Here is a 22844-nt window from a genome sequence, read left to right as displayed (position 1 = left end):
AAGCACTTGTCATTGCCCTATTACCCTTTTAAATCATGCAGAAAATAAAGAGTTGACATACAAAGCAGTCCGTGTCTTTGGGTCCGAAACAGCCTCCTGCACATTCACGGTGGCAGCAGTTACTGACGTACGGACCAAAACAGCGTCCATCACACTGCTCTGCACACACCGTCTTTGTCACTGTATGATTATGAATATAGAAAGAGAGAGAATGAGACAACATTTTCTACCAATAAATAAAAAAATCAAAATCTGGTAGCACTTTATTTTAGTGTCCTTGTTACATATGTTGCATTACCATAGTAACAAACTTTAATTAAATTATGCGTAATTGCATGCAAATAACCCTCAACCAAACCCTAATCCTACCTTAACCCAACAAATACATGTAGTTAATATTAATATTACTCAGTACTTAAATATGTAATTACACTGTAACAATAACACCTAAAATAATGTGTAAAGGCCAATAAATAGGCTATATGCTATATTGCTAAATGTATTGGCCTCTGGTATAGATTATACACTGTAAATTCTAACTGTAAAGTTCAGTTTACTTAAAAAAAAGTTTGGAAACCGATTGCCTTATTTTAGCAAAGAAAACTTAAAGAGAAAACTGAAGTTAATTTAATAATCAGCTAAAAGTAAAGAAGGCTAACATCTTCCAAGTGAATGAAGTAATACATATCAAGTTAGTTTAATGCCAATTCTAGTTAACATGCTCTAGAATATTTACTAATCTTATTTGAGATTTAATAGTAAGATTACTTGAGTAGTTCCGTTTAACTAACAGTGTTATATTATGTTCTGCAAACATATATTCTCAACATAGTTTTAATCTGTCATTTTCAGCTGTGGCGACTTAAAAAAACGATGTGCACTTGGTTTCCACATTTTCTTCAAGTAAAGTGAACGTATTTTTAGTAGTTCAACTAGCATTGAATGCACTTAACACTCAATTAAGTAAGCTTAATTGCATCAAGTTGTTCTTACTTAAACCATTTAAGTTGTGTCAACTTAAATCTATCTGTGATCTGAGGAAGTGTACTCCCAGAATGCTTTGCGGCACAAATAAATTAATTGCTTCGTTTTACTCTTTTTGGCTTTATTTTGCCATTTTATTTGCTGTCTTTTGTCAGTATAATCCCAATAACGACAGCAAATAAATGTGTAATGGTCTTAAAGGGTTAGTTCACCCAAAAATGAAAATCATGTCATTAATGACTCACCCTCATGTCGTTCCACACCCGTAAGATCTCTGTTCATCTTCGGAACACAGTTTAAGATATTTTAGATTAAGTCTGAGAGCTTTCTGTCCCTCCATTGAAAATGTATGTACAGTATACTGTCCATGTCCAGAAAGGTAATAAAAACATCATCAAAGTAGTCCATGTGACATCAGTGGGTTAGTTAGAATTTTAGTTAGTTAGTTAGAACTCGGGTGCACCAGAGAACACGTCAGCAGCATCACTGAGTCATGAATGCAGATTGACAACAGACCGGAAGAGAAGACAATGCTGAATAAAGTTGTAGTTTTTGTTATTTTTGGACCAAAATGTATTTTCGATGCTTCAGAAAATTCTAACTAACCCACTGATGTCACATGGACTACTTTGATGATGTTTTTATTACCTTTCTGGACATGGACAGTATACCGTACATACATTTTCAATGGAGGGACAGAAAGCTCTCAGACTAAATCTAAAATATCTTAAACTGTGTTCCGAAGATGAACGGAGATCTTACGGGTGTGGAACGACACGAGGGTGAGTCATTAATGACATAATTTTCATTTTTGGGTGAACTAACCCTTTAAGTAAAAAAAGTACAACTTAGTACAACTGTTAGATTATATATATCAATGATTTTGTCCAGCTGTAACTTAGAATGAAAAATTATAATATATAAATAAACATGAATACCTAATGCTTTGAATAAGAATTAACAAATAATTTGAACAATATTTACTCATAATTCACAAAAAATATATATTAATACATTTTAAATCTCAAACTAGTAAAATATCTGCAATTCGCCTTGCTGATATACTGGCCATTCAAATCATATCCTTAGCATAAATCTAGTAGAAAAGTGTCATACTTGAGTCAAGGCACACACACACAAAATAATCGGCGTGGTTTTGGGCACAGTTCTCCCCTTCTGACAATCCTAGGTTAAGTCTCGATTATTGTGGTGGTTCTACAGATTATTTTATCAGATTTTCCTGTGGTGTGATGTGTGTTATGCCTTCTACAGAGTGTGTGATTTCGGCAATCCTATAAGATCATTACAAATCACACTCTACGACATGGATCTAATAAAGTTGGGTACGACATGTGCGTAGACTGTACAATGATGACACCTATTGAATCATAGGCTACGACACAAGTTAGTATAGAAGAATAAAACATCAGCATGCACTAATGATAAACAAATAGACAAGATGAATCACGCTTTTGCAATTGTGATTTTATTGCGCGTTGAGAAAAAGAGGAGGTGGCGAAAGAGGAGAATATGGCTAGGGAAACGAGGTCAACTTGGCATGCCAATTTTGTAAATGGAGCTTAAGTTAAGTAGTTTTACGTTTTAGCGCCATATCGCGTTGATCAATACGCCATTTCATGTTGCATTTGTATTTCGCAAGTCAATAGACTTAGGTTGTACGTAGCAGCAAACACACTGTGAGATGATCATTCTAAATTTCATACATTGTCAGACAATTATCGAAGGCTATCTTTGGCTGAAAGTCCGTGACAACAGCCGTCTTGAAACTCTTTCACTGTACAACGAAGGACCTCCGTTTAGGAGCCATGACCACAGAAATGAATTTTTCGGGCTGGACCAAGCTAATGCGCATGCACAGTCCTAAGCGCATGTCTCAGAACACTGCCCTTTTCAATAGACCTTATGCTCTAGAGAAACAAGCAAGCAACCGTCTTTAGAATTTTGTGTTTGAACTTCCATTTTTGCGGTAGCTCTGTATATTTGCATGGCATCGCTGTTGAAGAATAATTAGCTTGTGATGAAGTGGATTTACTTATTGTACAGTTAACGAAATGTATCATAAACATTGAAATGTCAGTAGACCGGGAAGATTTTAAAATGAGCGGGTCATTCATAAATCTGTAAGATCTTAACATGCTGTGGAAATACAAACCGGAAGACAGAGTGTGAACTATCCCTATAGGAGCTCTATAGGAACCGGAGCTTCTAACAGCAGCTGCAGTGATGCCATGACTTTACCAATCAGCGATTGGCTCTTTCATTGAGAAAGAGGAACTTATTCCACCATATTGCACACTGCAATCCATAGTGAGTGCACGCCTTTCTGTATATAAAGTATTTGATTCTAAATCAGAAAGCAAGCTGACAGAAGCATAACACGACTTCATTCAAACCTTTTTATTTTTTCCCTGCAAATTTTCTGTAAAGAGCAGTCCAGGCACTACTATCGCCATTTCTTCTTGGCCGTCGTCCGCCATGTTTGTTTACTCTAAAATCACTTTTGGCCATGAGAGATTTTGCGAGATTTCCCATGTTCACACTCACAGGGACTCTGGTTGTTTATGAATGGAATCTGTTAATGTGTGCTGTGCTGTCTTGGTCGCATTCCATTGTTAAATCTTTTTTTTTTTTTTATCGTCATGTATGTGGTCTCTCACATGTCGAAAATCTGATATGATTTTAAAAATATTTTAGTGTGGGTCAGCCTTTAGATGCTTGGTTAATATTTATATTCCGTTTGTATAGAACTGCACTCTTCCTGACAGTGAGGTAGTGTGCAAAACCAAAACAGACATTGTCAAATAACAAGTTTGTCACTCTATCTTAATAGACATCAAACTCCATGACTTGAAATACTTCACGGAGTCTGCAGCAGTCTGAAATGTCTCTTGCAGTTAAAGTGCATCACTCTGACATCCAGAAGAGAATATGCTCACTGTCTCTCTCTGCCCTTCTTTTTGTCGCTCTTTTATTAAGCTCTAATTACCACCCACACTATGAGCTGTATCACCAGCAGGTTCCAGACATTAGAGATACCCTGATAACCCTCCAACCAGTTAATTACCACAGCTACCGGCCCAGAGGCTCAAACTGACAATACCAGACAGCAGACTTTTGCCTTTTATTAGAAATGGTGCCAGAAATGAAAATTCATAACTTCAGGAACCACGTTGAGAAACAAAGAAAACAATTTATTGTTTACTTCTGATGAAACTTGATTTCATATACGAAAAAAGCACATACTGTAGCCTCAAACAATCAAATTTAAAAATGTCTTGACACAACAGTCAAATAAGCATATAATTTGCATTCAAAAGTGCTTCTTAATGTTCAAAATATTAAGAATGATACTTTGATCTAACCCCAGAGGAATGTGTTGGATCTCACTTGTTTGTTCTAGACAGTTCATCTCTAAATCAACTTCAATTTCACTCTATGTGTCACAAAAAGCCTCAGAAAAAAAAATATTTATAATGCAGTCATATAGACTTATGGTAATTTTATGATATTTGTACAGCTCTGTGTGCTTACTTACCAATTGTCTAATTTGTTTGTCCGCAAGGAACAATAAGAGATGAAGTTAAAAAAATGAATCCCCTGGCATGTTCTAGTAGATTTTTTCCCCCACATAGCAGCAAAATCAACTTAAAATACTCCGTCATTTATGGGCATAAAGATAATAGCAATACTTTATTCAAAACTGGGGTCTTTTTCTGCTTCAAAATTGAATACATGTACATACATGTTGCTGACATTTTATTGTAGTCCACTTTGTGCTGAATACATTGTAATCAGACGTTAGCCATTATTATATTTATAAGCAACTGAACAATAGCCTGACAAGCCAGACCCACATTAAGATGTTGGGTCTGGGCACACACCGTTGGCAGGGCTCAATCCGAGGGGCGGGATAAACGTTTGTCTTTCAAATTCCTTCTGCACGCAATAGGATAGCGCTACAACCAACCAGAGCAACGAAGAAGGTGAAGCGGAGCTAGTTGATAGATTAAACTTTTGTTGTATCCGGTCGGCAAAAATCACAACACATCTTCCTTTTTTAAGAATGACTTCAATGCTGTTCTTTGTTCTTTTCTCAAAGAAAAGCTTCGTCAATTCGAAAGACCGTTATTCGCCAGCTTCTTTGTTTACAAGTAGCACGCGGAACCGCCGCAATTCTGCCGCCATTATGTTAAGCCCGCCCACCGACTCTATACACATTGTGATTGGCCTGACTAGAGTTTGGTTTTTCCAGCTCGCAAGCCAACGGATAGTTGCTACGCCCTGGCTGCAAATTATATTTGGTGACACTAGGGTGCTTCTAGATTTCTAGGCTAACTGAACAAAGCTCAAATGTCAAAATTTCTCAAGACCCCAGAGGGTTAAAGAGCCATTTTAATTCTTAAAAGTGCTACATTGTCATTAAAGTGTGGAAGAGACAATAAGGCTGTGGTATATTGTAGAGGTTTCACTTTATTTTGATGGTCCCTTTAACACATTCTGTTGACTATAAATAACATTGCACCTACATCTCATTAGAGTGTTAGTAGAGTATTAGTAGACTGGTAGGGTAAGGGTTAAAATAAGATGACATGTAGTTGGAAATGTACTTGTAGTCAGAAGAATATCTGTAGGAGGGCCACCACAATAAAGAATTAGCAAATATTAAGCAGACAGTCTACTAATACTCTAATGAGAGTTATTGACATGTAGTTGCAAAGTAACTTATAGTGAACAGAATGTTCAAAGGGGACCATTAAAATAAAATGTTACCATTGTAGACGTAGATGGGATTGAAAAAAACGAACAAAAACTCACAGCTTTGGCACTGGTCTTCCTGGTGACCCCAGCAACGTCCATTACAAGTTCTGTGACACCGTCTGCCTGTGGAAATAACCCAAAATAATCACCCATGACCTTTTGTGCACCATATAAAACCAACACAATCTAAAAGGATATGATGTATCAACAAAGATCATTTAAAAATAGTTCAGACATAACATTTGAATTTGAATTATATTTGTCTGAATCTGAATTTATACCACATTCCACATTTCACTGCTATTAAAACATCCTTACAATTGTACTACTGACAGACGATTTCTCTTTTCTGCACAACTTGTAGTTGTAATAGTTTTCTAAATGAGTTGACCTGGGTTAACATTCATGGAATAAATGAATGGAACATTAACTGTTACAGTTATAATATGTAAAAGAGAGGGAAAACAGAGAGGGCGTTCTTCAGGGTGTTCATTCTAATAACATTTTATTTTATTTTATTTTATTTTATTTTATTTTATTTTATTTTATTTTATTTTATTTTATTTTATTTTATTTTATTTTATTTTATTTTATTTTATTTTATTTTATTTTATTTATTTTATTTATTTTATTTATTTTATTTATTTTATTTTAATAATAATAATTTTAAGGAAGGCAAAATGAAGTCATGAAGTTAATGAAGGTCTGTTCTGATTTCATGAACATTATTGTATTAAAAACAGTACGGCTATTAAAATATGCTCAATGCGGTACTCACATGTGCTGCCACTGTTGTTGGAAGGAACCACCAGAAGTTCAGAACGCGGGTTCTTGATGATGTCATTCCAGTGGATGGTGTCAGCATGGCACAAGAACTTGTTCTGATCCACATACACGCCTCCATTTAAGATTTCTGGTACAAAACATTAGAATATAAGCTTATTATAACAAGAATATTAGCTAAAGGATCAATATTCAAATACAGTGGCCACAAAAATTACTTGGACTATTATATTATTATTTGATTTCTTTTTGTGAAATATTATAGTTGAAAAGTGTGCTTGTATTATTTTTCTTCAAAATAAATGGCACTTGGTTATGATCTAAGCAAAGACATGTATATGTTTTTAAGTGTCATAATTTTCTTTAATATAAATAAAATAAAATATTAATATTAGACTTGACTGAAATAAAGATGCTAACTGAATAAAATACTGTTAAGTACTAAAATTACTTGAAATATTGAACTATTGGAATATTGAAAAGCACAAAACAAAATTACTTAAACTAAAAATGTAAAGGATAAAAAAGCTAGTATAGCCTACATACTAAACTAGTTTATAAAATAACACTGATACAAACAACCATATTTCCATCATACTCCACCCCGTTCCTAAGCTATTACAATGAAAGGCATTCATATTGCTACTGTATGTGTGTGTGTTATTCATTGATTTCAGCTTTTACAAGCAGCATACACTCATAATCGCAGAAGTTTCTGTTATCCTGGAAAGTATCTCTCAGGGTTCCCTGCACCATTTAGCTGGTTGGAAAGTGTCACGCTGGTTGTGATGAGGATGCGAGTTTGACGAGCAGAGATAAGTGGCCAGACAGTTCAATTTATCCATCTCATTCTCAGTGGGCAATTACAATGATTAAGAACGAAAATCTTTTTTTGGCATCTCATATGTTGACGTCCTCTACCATAAACGCCTTCAGTCTTTATCAAGATCAGCCTGTGGCCCATGTCTGTATCTCTGGTTCCAGGCTCCCTTCTGAGAGTGTGAAAAGGTGTATCAGACACCTTGCATGGTTGGCTGATTGTATTGTGCTGTGCTTTCCAAACACAATGAATAAGTCTGGATGAGTACCAGGTCTGATTTCTTTCCAAACACAAACACACATACTAGTGGTTTTCTAAGATATTCTAGTCATTGTTTGGCTTGGGCTCTTTTTTCAGTCTAAGTGAATGGGTATTTTTGCTCATTTTATGGTCTGCCAGGTGAATAAAAAAAACACAAGGCTGAAATATATTTATTATTAATATTTTAGGTTCAGTTACCTTCAAATTCTGCACAGAGACCTTGTCTGTGTTAAACGTCTAGACAAACACCATTAGCATTCATACTGGCTTCCTTGCAACCAGACAAACAACTCCATACAATCTGAAGCAGTGTCATGTGTATAAACACTTTCCCCAACATTTACAGAATTTTCCAGCAGTCCATGTTTTCACTGTCACTGCGTCCAAAATCATATACTTCCCTACTATATATAGTATGTGAAAAACAGTACGCTAAAAGAGTAGTATGCCTGAATACATAGTATTTGAAAAACAGAAGGCAAAAAGTCCCCGGGTGACCTACTACTTCCACTGAGATGCTGAAGTTTACATACGATGGACACTTTACTATTCCATTAGGCCACAGGAGAGGATTTATGAATGGCAGTGAAGCAACGGAACTGACAATGGTAGGTCATGTGACAGTAACAACATGGCAGATGTAGGACGTCCAAATTTCATTCATACTACCCATATTCCCACACTTTTTTAACGGTTGAGAAGTAAATTCATACTCTGAACACGATTTCGGATGCAGCGTGTTATACGGTAGGGGGCATTATAACGCATCTTCTGAAAGAGTACAGAATATCCGGATCTAAACAGGCGAAGAAGCAGACGGTAAAAGTATTGTTTATGTGAATTCCCAACATTAAAGGTGGGAAAATTTGAAAGTTGTGTAAAATGCTGTATTTTAAAGCGATATGGAGGACGTCAGGAGGAGAAACGGTTAGAGATTAGGAGGAAACTGCGGCTTTACCGAGCTCAGTGGCTCTGGCCAAGCTGTGATATAAACTTAACATTATTGGCTATTTTTAAAAAGGGGAGGAGCTGTTTGATATGCCCCGCCCCATTTTCCTGTTTCAGTGGAAATTACGTCAACACATTAAATAATGCTGCACGTTTAAGGCACTTCAGTGGGATTTTAAATAAATAAACTATTTTTAATAGCTGTAAATAAGTTATTTTTGCAGACGTTGCCATTTCCTTAACTCTTCCGCGGTTAATTCTATTTTAGACATTTTCAAATATCACTCTTTCACGAAAAAATTAACATTAATCTTTCACATTAATAGTGCCTTTTCACAGACTGCGATGCCGCGTTTTAATGGTCATCAATATCGTAAATCCTGCAAAGTTTTTTGTATTTTAAATATATGTACATTTATTACACTGATACTTTGTATTTTATTACTTTTGCATCAAAAAAAAACAAAAAACAAGTTACCACTGCTGTGAGGGTGTTTCTAATAGGGGAGCGCGGGGCACAACCTAACGCGGGGTTAGTTGTAACGCGCATGTTTTAACCCTTTCCACACATGCCAGAATGACGAAACTTTGTTCGCCATATCACCATTTTTTAGAGAAAAAATTGCGCCAAAATTAAAAAATCTCTGGAAGATATTACTGAATATTTATTTAACCTATTTATATCAGGTAACATTTTAAGCTGTTATTTGGTCATGTTACATTGTGCCCCACCACATGTTACAATGTACCCCACATATGGGGCATGTTGTCACATTTCACTTCCATTCTTTCGGGGTAAATCAAGAAAAAAGTATACACCGTATTAATGAAACAAAACCACATAATTGTACTGGACATGTGTGCAATTAATGTGGGAAACAATAAATACTCTGAACCCCAAGTGGATTTACACAAACTGAGAAAGTCAAAAAGCGTTAGGTTGTGGCCCGCTCTCCCCTACAGCATCTAGGGGAGTGATGGTAAAAATTAACATATTTCTCTCTTTTCACTGCCGTTGTCAATCTTTTCCCTCTTTTTGAAAGTTGTGAAATCACTATTGTGGAGTCTTCCGCTCTGAGAAACCCGGAAATGTGAAAAGAGTCTATAAGCGCAGCCTACTACCCCTCACAATGTGCATGCTTCTCAAATGACGGGCACTACAATCTGCGGAAATCTGAGAAGTTTTCTGCGGAAGTCTGCGCGTGCAGATTCCTCGCGGGCCTGCCAATCAGCATTAGGTGGCATATGACAGTGGAGGAGAGAGAACGAGCAAGAGGGTGATTTGAAGAAAGACTGTTGAAAGAGAGATGCCTGAGAGACTTAACAAAAGTACATTACTTTTGCTACGATAATATCCACTCTTGCATTGCGTCTGTAACGAAGGCCGGCTAGTGAGAGTTGTTCAGGATGATGACTGCTAGAGAATGCAGTGTTTACTGTTTAGCGTCCTTGTTAATGCACTCGCCTCGCATGTCACGATCAGGTTTCGAGACCGACTTGGATCAGGGCGGTTAGGATTGGAGGGTAAGCTTTGGAGGCGGAGCAATGAAGAGAGGGGTGTGTTTGCTAGGGTTGATTTCAAATATCAACAATGTTCAGCAAATATTGCTTACCCCACCTTTAAACAGCATATAAATCATACATTTCTGTTTCACTCATTGTGATGAATGATTAAGAAAATGTGGCCTTTGTCTTTCCTCATATGTCCTGTGAAACAAGAAGTCATATAAAATGTAAATATTAATGGGAATATACTTAAGAGATATTTTACTTATAAAAAATCTAGGGGTGCCAATAATTGTGGCCAACGTGTTTTGGAGAAAAACATTTATTATCATAATGTGATTTCCCCCTGAAATTCCATTCTTTTACTTCAATGAAGGATTCAGTACCCATAAATTTGCTAAATTTGCTTTTGCAAATTTTTTTGAATGATAGGTCAAAAGGATAAACAATGCAGATTTATTTTTACAGCCATCTTTGATCATATTTACCAGGGCAACACGTTCTCACTCCTAACTCGTCACATATTGACGCTTGGTCAGGACCCTTCAGCGTCACTTTTTAATGCACAGGGTACCCCTTTAGTTGCCATTTTTCGACACGCAGGATACTCCATTGATTTCAATGTGAAACCTTTGGTGTCATACACACACGTGTTAGGCATGGGGATGTTATCGTCATGATGAAATTATATATTGGGTTATGGTTTTGTCATTATGACATGTTGGAGTGTGATTCTCAATTTAATCAGCCAGCATAATTTTATTTACAACTTTTTTTTTTTTATTTAGACACGTTTGAACATGTAACCCAACCCCATCCCATCCCTAAACCTACCCATTTGTGTATTATATGATACAAAACACAGGATATAACAGTCAGATACGACTGCATGCACAATTTATTCAAAAAGTACAAATATTCCAAGTGTTCCGAGGCCAAACGATTGATTTGTGTGAAGAAAATCCCCAGAAGCGATCAGCGTCTCCGTCCACCGAATTCATTGTGAAATTGCATTGGCTATTGTATGTCTCGTGACCAATTGCGTCGTTATGTCAGCTTTATTTGCAAAATGGCATTGGCTCTTGTGTGTCTCGTGACTGATTGTGTCATGCTAAAGAGTCATGTATCTTTTGAATAAGATATGACTGAGTGTGTGCGTTCACGGAGCGGCGGGGTCATCATTTCAGCGATTAAAACATTAAGATCAACTCTGTTCTTTACATGAAGATATCGTATGACTTCAGAAGACTTAGAATGTAACATGAGTTAATATTTTTATACTGTTTTTGGTCAGTTTGTGCAATACATACCTGTGACTGTACTTGTATTTGCCTGTTTCGTGTTTTATTTTGTTGAGAAGTGGGTAGATTTAGGGTAGGAGTGGGGTTAGTTGCTCCAAAATATAAAAGTAGCCTATAAATATTCATGAAATCATGTCTACTTTTACAAATGCAAAGAATTAAATGCGTCTTAATCTGACGCATTGGGCAAACAACTGAAATCAATGGAGCACCCCGAATGACGCAGAGGGGTCCTGACCGAGTTGGGAGTGAAAACGTGTTGACCAGGGGTGTCAGTAACTGAGTACAACTATATACATATATACATTATATATATATATACAACCCCAAATCAGAAATGGTTGGGACAGTATGGAAAACGCAAGTAAAAACAAAAAGGAAGTGATTTCTAAATTTACTTTGACTTGTATTTCATTGCAGACAATATGAACACAAAATATTTCATGTTTTGTCTGGTCAACTTCATGTCATTTGTAAATATGCATCCTTTCCTGTCATTCAGACCTGCAACACATTTCAAAAAAAGTTGGGACATGAGCAATTTAGGGCTAGTAATGAGGTAAAATGGTTAAATAATGATGTGATTTGAAACCGGTGATGTCAACAGGTGATTGAAATTATGATTTGGTACAAAAGCAGCATCCAAGAAAGGTCTAATCCTTTAGGAGCAAAGATGGGCCGAGGATCGCCAGTTTGCCAACAAATACGTGAGAAAATTATTGAAATGTTTAAAAACAATGTTCCTCAAAGAAAAATAGGAAGAGATTTGGATATTTTACATTCAACAGTGCATAACATAATTAAAAGATTCAAGGAATCTGGAGGAATTTCAGTGCGTAAAGGACAAGGGCGCAAGCCTAAGCTGAACAACCGTGATCTCCGATCCCTCAGGCGGCACTGCATCAAGAATCGTCATTCATCTAGAAGCGATACCACCACATGGGCTCAGGACTACTTTGGCAAACCTTTGTCAAGTACCACAATACGTAGTTACATCCACAAATGCCAGTTAAAACTGTACTGTGCCAAAAGGAAGCCCTATGTTAACAGTGTCCAGAAGCGCCGTCGACTTCTCTGGGCTCGGAGGCATCTGGGATGGACCATCACACAGTGGAAACGTGTACTGTGGTCAGATGAATCAGTATTTGAGGTATTTTTTGGGAGGAATGGACGCCATGTGCTCCGGACCAAAGAAGAAAGGATCATCTAGACTGTTACCAGCAACAAGTCCAAAAGCCAGGGTCTGTCATGGAACTTGCTGTAACTTGCACTTCTGTTCTCATTCCATTAATGCTGAAAAGTACATAGAGATTTTGGAGCATAATATGCTGCCTTCAAGAAGACATCTTTTCCAGGGACGTCCATGCATATTTCAACAAGACAATGCAAAACCACATTCTGCACACATTATAAAGTCCTGCTGCGGAGGAAGAGGGTACGGGTACTTGACTGGCCTGCCTGCAGTCCCGACCTGTCTCCAATAGAGAATGTGTGGCGCATTTTGAAGCGCAAAATGCGACAACGAAGACCCCGTACTGTTGCCCACCTTAAGACTTAAGAATGGGACAAAATTACACCTGAAACACTTCATCACTAGGTGTCTTCAGTCCCTAAACGTCTTTTAAGTTTTGTGAAAAGGAATGGCAACATTACAAAGTGGTAAATGCTTTACTGTCCCAACTTTTTTTGAAATGTGTTGCAGGTCTGAATGACAGGAAAGGATGCATATTTACAAATGACATGAAGTTGACCAGACAAAAGATGAAATATTTTTTGTTCATATTGTCTGCAAATGAAATACAAGTCAAAGTAAATTTAGAAATCACTTCTTCTTTTTTTTTTGCGTTTTCCATACTGTCCCAACTTTTTCTGATTTGGGGTTGTATGTATGTATATATATATATATATATATATATATTCTAGGCAACTGGGAGGAAAAAAAACACTGGACACAGAAAGAGTTAATAGACTTTAAAATAGCTAAATGAGAAATCCCTAACAAAAGCTCAACTTATAAAGATCTTGATAAAAGTACAGAGGTAGGTTTCACAACGATAACTAGATTAAAATTACATCACTTATGTCTCTAGTGGAGTGTAGAAGGAAAGATCTTAAAATATATATAAAACCTGCATGAAAACACTGAGGAATAAACAGGTTCAAACCTTCAAATGGACTGAGATTACAAGCTTGAGCTTGCTTTTACTCTTGTTTTAGTGCTAGGGATTTTTCATCTATGCTGCTACAAATATAAATTATACATCCGATCAGAAAGATGTCTGCTATTGCTTTTCTATTATTCCAACATGGCGTGAACACGCCTTTGGTGGAGTTTTGCAAATGCACAACTTACATTTTCTTTATATTTTCCCCCAAAAAATCTGTAGAATTAAAATGGATAACTTTACTCACTTTTCTTTTACTGTATGTAATGACCCCAGTGTTTATTCATAATTTATGCAGTGTGCAGTGTATAATTTATAGTGTAACCTGAGCCTTTTTTGCACATTGCATAGGAATATGAATAAGAAATCGAGCCCCCCTCCCAAACCCACCCCCTTTCCAATTAATGTAACAGATAACAATTCTTAGCCTAAAAGATCTAAAATTTGTCACTACATAAAACTCTAAAAGAAATCACAGTGTTTTCCATTTGTTTCTTTGACAGCAGTGGAGAGATTGTTTTGCATGACAAATGTGAGCGTATCTGAGAGCGCAGACTGTGTGGAGGAGGGCATCCTCATGGATATCCGTAATTGTGTTGAAGCCTTCTGATTAAATTTCAGCCATCTTAAATGTTATTGCTTCACAGTGAATCAGTGTGACAAATGTGATGCATTGTCCCGATAACTGAAATAATATGCAAGGGAAAATACAATAAATAAATAACAACTGTTAAAACTTTCTAAAAGATTGCTTCACTTTGTTTTTGCTGTCTTTTTTCAACTGGCAGCTCAGTATCTCCCAGAGTTAAAAACTGCAAATGGTCAAATAAATGATAGGCCATAAATCAAAAGATGCGACAACATGTTCATTGTGGAAAATGTATTTATGCAAGATGAGCAGCATATTAGGATTGCATGTACACATTAAAAGTTTTAACAAACCAACAGACAAACATATATCCTATATCCTATATACAGTATATATATTATATATATATACCTATTTGGTAGTTGTGCAATATTTTTTTTTACTTTTTTTTTTTTTTTTTCACTGAGAATATATATATATTCTATAATATTAATTATATAACATGCATCTGAATACCTCTTAAGCAGACTAACCCTGGAACATGAGCTGCGCCGGAGCAGGTTCAGTTCAGAGAGTGAGTTGCAATGGCTACTTACATATCCTGAAATTTACCAAAAGTTGAGGTTATCCACTTACTTACTCTTAAACATACCATGTCATGGGTATGTCAGATAACCTGCTTAAAAATGCCTATTACTTATTCATTATGATGTTTTTGAATGTAAAAACCACGCAAACGTCATAAGTTGACCTCAGACAACAGTATTAAAAAAAAAAAAAAGCCAGTTCATGACCCCTTTAATATTATAAAGCGACAAGAATATTTTTGGTGCGCCAAAAAAAACGACTTATATAGTGATGGCTGATTTCAAAACACTGCTTCATGAAGCTTCGGAGCATTATGAATCAGCGTGTTGATTCAGATCGTGTGTCAAACCACCAAACTGCTGAAATCACGTGACTTTGGCGCTCCGAGCCGCTGATTCAATACGCTGATTCATAACAATTCGAAGCTTCATGAAGCAGTGTTTTGAAATCGGTCATCACTATATAAGTCGTTTTTTGTTTTTTTTTGGCGCACCAAAAATATTCTCGTCGCTTTATAATATTAATATTGAACCACTGTACTCACATGAACTGATTTAAATATGTTTTTAGTACATTAATTGATCTTGAGAGAGGAAATTTCATTGCTGGCTATGCAGGCCTCACTGAGCCATCGGATTTCCACACAAATATCTTAATTTGTGTTCAGAAGATGAACAGAGGTCTGACGGGTGTGGAATGGCATGAGGGTGAGTAATAAATTACATTATTTTCATTTTTGGGTGAACAAACCCTTTTATCCATCAGAAATCATTCCAATATGCTGATTTGCATAATTACAGCAGAAATACTGGAAATAGTCTCGGCAAGCCTTTGAATATTGTCTTGGACAACTGATTTTCCACAGTCTGGCCAAACCGTTCTCGTTCCTTAACCCTTCCATTCTGTGCCAATTGGCCCAGCCGGTATAGATCCGGTTTAATTTTCCACTGTGTGGCTGATGAAAGAACTCTTAAGAAAGTAATACAAATGTGTCAATCATTGTCTCGGTTATGCAAGAGTTTACAGACATATGAGATGTAAACGGCAACCGCGTTGTGGAGGATAATCAGATATTTCTTTGTTTACTTCCCTCAAATAGCACGCTTGGCCAGCTATACAGAAAAACTGGTAGCCAGGCAACAGACAAGTGACCAATACTGAGTGGCGACGCACTGTAAAAACGAATTAGTTAAGTTTACTTAATTGAATTGTGCAAACGTGTTGCCTTAATTCAATTAAGTAAGCATTACTTAATTGCATTAAGTTGTTCTTACTTAAACCGTTTAAGTTTTGTCAACTTAATTATATCTGGGATCTGAGGAAGTGTACTCCCAGAGTGCATTGTGGCATGAATAAATTAATTGCTTCGTTTTACTATTTTTGGCTTTATTTTACTATTTGTCTTTTGTCAGTATAACCCCAAAAATGACAGCAAGTAAAATAGTAAAGGTCGTATTAATAATAAAAAAATAAATAAAAAAAAGTCCTAGTTACCATTGTTGTGTTTTGCATGCTGAATGTTGAAATCTGTGTGTGACACACTCACGCATGGTCAAATGATAGTGTGGCAAATATAGAGGGATTATATCAACTCAATTAAAAGGTTATGCCATAAATATTAGCAAAAATAATGTTAAAAGATCATTATTTGACATTAAATATAGTTATGTTATATATATATATATATAAATATTACTTCCCTTCTTATGAAATCATACAATTATGATTTCTTGTTGCATTGCTGCATTAATAGGAAGTTAATTACTATAATATGAATGAAGTGCCAAGTGTCCAACCAAAGGGAACACTAATCACAATTATGGTGAGAAGAAGTGGAGGAAATGAGTGAAAAGTCTATAAAAAATAGCCCCACCTCAAAAACACTTTGCCCGCCCGCCCGTCCACCTGCTTGTTTTTTTTTTGCTTTGGCAAAATGGTACTCAAACCAGTCAAGTAATGTTTACTTGAGTTTTCTAAGTAACGAAGGCATAGCATGCAAATAGTTCAGATTACTTAATTGTTTTAAGTAAGTTCAACAAATTATTGGACGTTAAGTAAAGTTTACTAAAAAAGTCTTAGTAAGAACAACTGTTGGATTAAACTACAGGATTTTACTGAATGGTTCTAAGGAACTGTATACACATATTCTACCAGAATTCAGGTTCAGAGCAACCGAGAGCAAACCAAGAATGGTTTGTAATCAAGCTGTGCCGAACCAAACTCAAATGGAAATATCCGGATCTCTTCCTTACCGTCCTTAGAACCATTCGGCCTGGTGGTGGAAAAGCTGCTATTGAGAGTCGTTGCTTTAGAGGGCTTGAGTGACTTGCCAATATCATCAAGTCACTTTGCAACTCCTTATTGCATTTCCCTAACATCCACAGAGCCTGAAATGGTTGCTGAAGAAAACACGGCCCTATTAAAATGAGAGATGTGCGGAGTCACACTATTTATATAAAATAAATGCTAATGAAATTTCCAGTTCCATCTTGCTGTCGCTTAGTGCCACTTCCACTAATATCCTCTTCAGACTAGCATTATGATCCACGGCCCTCCATCGCACCCCCCACACCCCCGCCCTCCGCCCGTCCACATCCACGATGCGTCTCATTATTCAGCCACACAGGGAGGGGAGTTTGGCTTGTGGAGATAGCAGAGCATCCCAGAAATCACACCCAGCAGCAGGGTCTCGGGAGGGCAGGCTGGGAGGGTTGGTGGGGCGATGATACGGCTGCCATCTCGCAGACCATTCTGCAAGACCAAGCTCGCAGGTGCACCTTACATTTTTCACCTATTCTTTTCATGTTTGGTGAAAGGTGGATTTGATCTCACCAGCAGGTACCTTTGAAAGCGGGTCCCTTCACAAAGAGAAGACAAAGATCAACTGAAATATTGACATTGCAGCTCTCCAGCAAACTGTATTGTGCTGATAATGAATGCGGGACATGAGGCGACTTGCTTTATCCATTACACTACATACAGTTTGAGACAATGAATGCCATCTCGATTACGGAGACCCTGAAGAGTTCAAAGTAAACTGACTTACACTTACAATGCAGGCATTTAGTCTCACAGTATCCAATAAGTCATTTCTCAATGTCAAACCCCTAACACACAAACCCCTTTGGTAAAACAAACTGGCAACCTCTTGGAATATGCAATTAGCTCTTGTCACAGTAGATTACAGTACATTAGGAAGCACTGCAGTATGCAAATATTTTCCTCTGTGAATTAATACACAACTGCACTAGGTTGCGGCATTATTACATATAATCTTAGGCCACAAAAAAAAAATTTTTAAGACCAGTCACAGTTCTTCTCACTACAACGTAATTCCTTTTTTTCTGAAAGAAATGAATACTTTTATTCAGCAAGGACACATTAAGGTGATTAATATTGACAGTAAAGACATTTATAATGTCACAAAATATTTATGTTTCAAATATATGCTGTGCTTTCTATTCTTTTATCTCTGTTTCTATTCAACAAATAATCCTGGGGGAAAAATGGATCATGGTTTCCACACAAACATTGATAATAATAAGAAATGTTACTTGCACAGCAAACTGAAACCGAAATACAGATTATACACATTCTGCTTGTGGCTTTTTATTTTATTTCTTAAAGGGATAGTTCACCCAAAACTGAAAATTCTGTCCTCATTTAGTCACGTTCAATTTGTTCCAAACCTGTATACATTTCTTTGTTCTGCTGAACACAAAGGAATATATTTGGAAGAATGTTTGTAACCAAGCAGATCTCAGCAGCCATTGACTACCAAATAAAAAAACAATACTATGGTCGTCAATGCCTGTCGAGATCTGCTTGGTTACAAACAATCTTCCAAATATCTTCCTTTGAGTTCAGTGGAACAAAGAAATTCATACAGGTTTGGAATAACTTGAGGGTGAGTAAATTATGACAGTGAATGATGACAGATGAATACAATTTTTTGGGTGAACAATCACTTTAAGTAGTGGTGCATCAGATCAGAAATCTCACGGTTTGGATCATTTATGATTTTTGAGGCACGGATCTGATTATTTTTCGGATCTAAAAAAGAAGTTTAAAAATGGTGGAGGTGGTGGAAGGGGGTGGGGGTTGCAAATGTAACATTGCTTAGTATCTATTACTTTATTGCTTATTATTTAGCTCACTTTAAATACTTCAATACCACAGCAAAAACTACTACTAATATTATAACAAATATTATTAAAGACAATTGAGCAGTCAGTAATAAATTAAGAACACATACACAAATTGCAAGCATATATATATTATATAACAAAGTTACAAAGTCGAACACTATTATGTTCACTGTCGAACTTAAATATAGATTAATCTTTTTAAAGCAGTATTTTGTTGTTTATTTTAAAATTAATGACACAGACAGCAGGAATATTAGGCTTCTGTCACTTTAAGACCGAATGCAAGGATCGAATATACTGACACACGCTGTTTCTTTCTCAACTGTTCACTTATGACGTAACCGAGAGAATACTTGCCGAGACGGGTATTTTGACATAATTTTGTGTGTATGTGTCCATTGAAGCACAAGGAGATGTGAAAGAGAAATCAATTCGGTGTTCGAGCGCAGTCTGAAACACGCCATAAACGTTTTTGCTGATCCATACAAGTCCCCCTCCCCCTCAAAAAAGAGACATGACCAAATTGTCCCACTTAATATTTTCTGCAATGCTGCACTCCATTACGCAGCACTCTGTATGTTATTGGGATGAAGAAAAGGTTTAAAAGTTACATTTTCTTTAAAATGTGTCCCTCATGAATTCCAGCGCGAAGCATCAGTTTAACATTGAAAAAGAGTGAGGTTACATTTAATACGTCAAGAGTTTTTTGATAGAAATGTTAAACGACCAACAGTAACATCGAGTGATGTAAACAACTCAACTATTTTCTCAAAAATTGCCATTTTGAATGGAAAATATGCATTTTACGTTATTCATGCAACGCTATCTCATGACCAATTCATACATATTTTACGAGGTGGCTTATTCGTACGAATTTGTACGATCACACTCATATGAATTTGTAAGTTTTGTCTAAACCCCAGTGACGAGTAGGCTTAGGGTCGGGGTTTGAGGTTGGTCATTTGTACAAATTCATCCGAATTTGGCAACTACGTAAGATTTAACAAAAATCGCCACCTCGTAAAATATGTACGAATTACCATGAGATCGGGTTGCATTCATGTAATTCCTAACTGAGTGTGACGGACGAGAAACATTTTACGTTTCCGACATATTAGGCATAAAAATAAAAGTAGGCCTATACTGTATGTGTGCATATTTTAATGCAATTTAATGCAAATAGTTCATGATTATTTCCCCAACTATTAGACCCAGAATTTCCTAAAAACTAAAAAGCATGTTCAAGACATGGTTATGGCCTTTAATGGGGATTGTTTTGACAATGTTGTTGTCTGAACACGAAAAATGCGAAGGAAAAACTTTTCAGTTTTTAGTGCATCATTGTCATGTAAACATACCCTTAGGCTTCCTCAGTTACAAATATCCAAACAACCCCCCCCCAAAAAATGTAAATTTATCACATTGCATCTTCCGTTGACAAACACACTCAACTGCTGAGAACAAAAATGCTTAATAATAACAGACCTAAGACTTTTTCATAAACTTTTCAGCAATTATGTTTGACATTAAATGCTTTGACTGCACCCCTCAGGGACAACGAGTTAAATGGTGGAACTTTGCGTTTGGTATAACAGGAACAAGGAAGGTCGCTGAGAGATGGAACACCCACAATGCAATTTGCCACCAGAATTGAGTCAGGAGATCTCTTTATATCCCCACTGCAGGAAGTCCTCAGAGAGCTGTTTTAATCACATTCAGCAGCAATGAACGGGCTTTGTTTTTTGGGAGATTCAGAGGCAAACCAATTATTACCCACAAAGAGCTCTTCCTGTCCCCACTTTGTTCTTGACTGATGGTTGGAAAAACAGAATTTGCAGACATAATTTCATATTCAAGAAGTAATGCTATTACAAAAGCTTTGGAAATAAAATCAAAGTTCTTATAACTATCATTCTTAAGGGTAAGAGGTGACAGCTTTAGAAAACTAATCTACATTTGCACCTTATTTCGGATAGGCACAGTATAGCTACGGTAAGACAGCAGCTGAAGAGCAAAATAAAGGCAGTTTGTTTTGGATTTTCTGTTTAAAAAGAAAACAATTTGGTGTAGGAATTACTTTGAAACAATGTTTGCTAATTATATAATTATTTCAAAATTGTAATTTTCATTAAACGTGAATTAGATGTAATGAAAATTTACCCTATTTATTTTCCAAATGCATTTATTTATCTTATTGTGAACGATTGTGAAAAGAAAGAAAAAAAACACAAAATTAACTTCACATTTAGTGCACTTAAACTCACATCTCAATCCAATCCATAACCGATGCAGAACCAAATCCTCATTCTATATTTACACTATATTACACTAGGATGTACATACAAATATGGAGAAAAAATTTTTTTTTGCTACTTCAGTTTCGTCGCAACTTCAACTGAGCTATTGAATGAATGTGTTGAAATGGCGCTCACAATCCACTTTACACAGCACAAGTTGCAGTCAACGAAACTGCATAAATGACCTTGAAAACAAAAGAACAAATCTGAGCAGCTGCTCTTGAGTGCAAAACATGTTCACAAAAGCGCTGAAATTTGTCCGCAAAGAAGCTGAACAATACATGGGCCCAGCTGGATCAAAAACGTCCACAGAATGAGGCCCAGCCTTGGGTTCATGGACAGAAGCTCAGAAGCAAGAAAGTGTTCGCTAACTGAGCAGCCAAGGATGTGTGGAGGGGAGCAGAGGACTGAACATACTAGCCCGAGAGGCTCTGTGGGGGTGGGCGATGAGCATGCTTCACATCAAGGCTATTGCATTAATACACCGTCGGGGATGTGCACAGGCATACATATGAGGGCACAAAGTGATAGGTTGCATGGAGATTTGTGTAACATAATGAATAAATTAGACAAGGTAGAATTGTGGAGTCAGCAGATATGGCTTAGACTCAATGGCTGAGCTTTAGTGAATAGCTCAACAGGATTCAACATACTGTAAAACGAACAAATAAAAACATAGCTGTGACTTCTTATCTAAATTGTTCTGTATATATACTATAAGCTGCAACATTTGCATTTACAATGTCTAGATTTCAGATCGCTTTACATATATATATACTTAACCAGAATCACATTTCAGAGTAGGTAGAAATAATAGTTGTTTGCTGTTAAATCCAATTAAAATTAACTACCAAACCTTCAGAAAACAACATTTTGTAAAGATTTCAATTTAACAATACATACAGTACATATATGTTTTGTCACAGCTGGGTTGCAGAGACAATAAGAAAGAGGATCTAATCGCAGCAGCTTCACTTTATTTTCCAAGAAATTTGAAATTCGTCTGCAATTTTCAAGAACTTAAAAGAAACAACACTCAGGAAACAACCAAGTGACATTAAACGAAACAACCACTTGACATTAAAAAACAAAAACAAGCATATAACGATTGGCATCCTGGAGTCGTGGCAAGTAATCACACCAGTAGGCACACTGGGCACACAGGAGCCAAGGAGGCACCAGTAGCTCAGGGAGCCAGGGCAGTACAGGCAGTTCAGGGAAAATTTTCTTGGGAGGAGCTTGAGTGGCCTCTTGGCCGAGCTCTGGGGCTGGAGCGAAATCATGGTTGAGCTCTGGGGCAGGAGCGGGCTCCAGCGCAGATTCAGGGGCTGCAGCGGGCTTGTGACAGAGCTCCGAGGCTGGATCAGCGGGGTTGTGACAGAGCTCTAAGGCTGAATCCACTCTTCAATCATCCCAGAACAGATTGGAAGAGGCAGCTCTGGAACTGCTTCCTCTGGAACAGACTCAAGGACTTCACTCACTGGAACAGACTCTGGAACTTCTCTCACCGGAATGGACTCTGGAATTTCTCTCACTGGAATGGACTCTGGAATTTCTCTCACTGGAGCGGACTTGGGTATTTCTCCTACTGGAATGGACTCAGGAATTTCTCTCAATGGAACAGACTCTGGCATTTCTCTCACTGGAACGGACTCTGAAATTTCTCTCACTGGAG

At 36.9% G+C, this 22844-nt stretch overlaps 1 protein-coding gene across 1 annotated transcript in view; it reads right to left on the bottom strand.

Moving 5' to 3' along the window:
• The window catches only part of erbb4a (erb-b2 receptor tyrosine kinase 4a), a gene marked incomplete at both ends in the record, with an annotated part of 98800 nt that extends 76348 nt beyond the window's left edge, over positions 1-22452 (bottom strand). The window contains 6 exons of the mRNA XM_079811970.1: positions 62-180; positions 5821-5882; positions 6538-6676; positions 17400-17475; positions 17557-17582; positions 22311-22452. Coding sequence (XP_079668096.1) covers positions 62-180; positions 5821-5882; positions 6538-6676; positions 17400-17475; positions 17557-17582; positions 22311-22452 — 564 coding nt within the window. The remainder of the gene's footprint in view (positions 1-61; positions 181-5820; positions 5883-6537; positions 6677-17399; positions 17476-17556; positions 17583-22310) is intronic.
• Between the last annotated feature and the right edge of the window lie 392 nt (positions 22453-22844).

This window comes from Gobio gobio, assembly GCF_949357685.1.
Source record: "Gobio gobio genome assembly, chromosome: 3".
NCBI classification, from domain to species: domain Eukaryota; kingdom Metazoa; phylum Chordata; class Actinopteri; order Cypriniformes; family Gobionidae; genus Gobio; species Gobio gobio.
The sequence above is the reverse complement of the archived record's forward strand: the minus strand, read 5'-3'. Positions and strand labels throughout refer to the sequence as shown.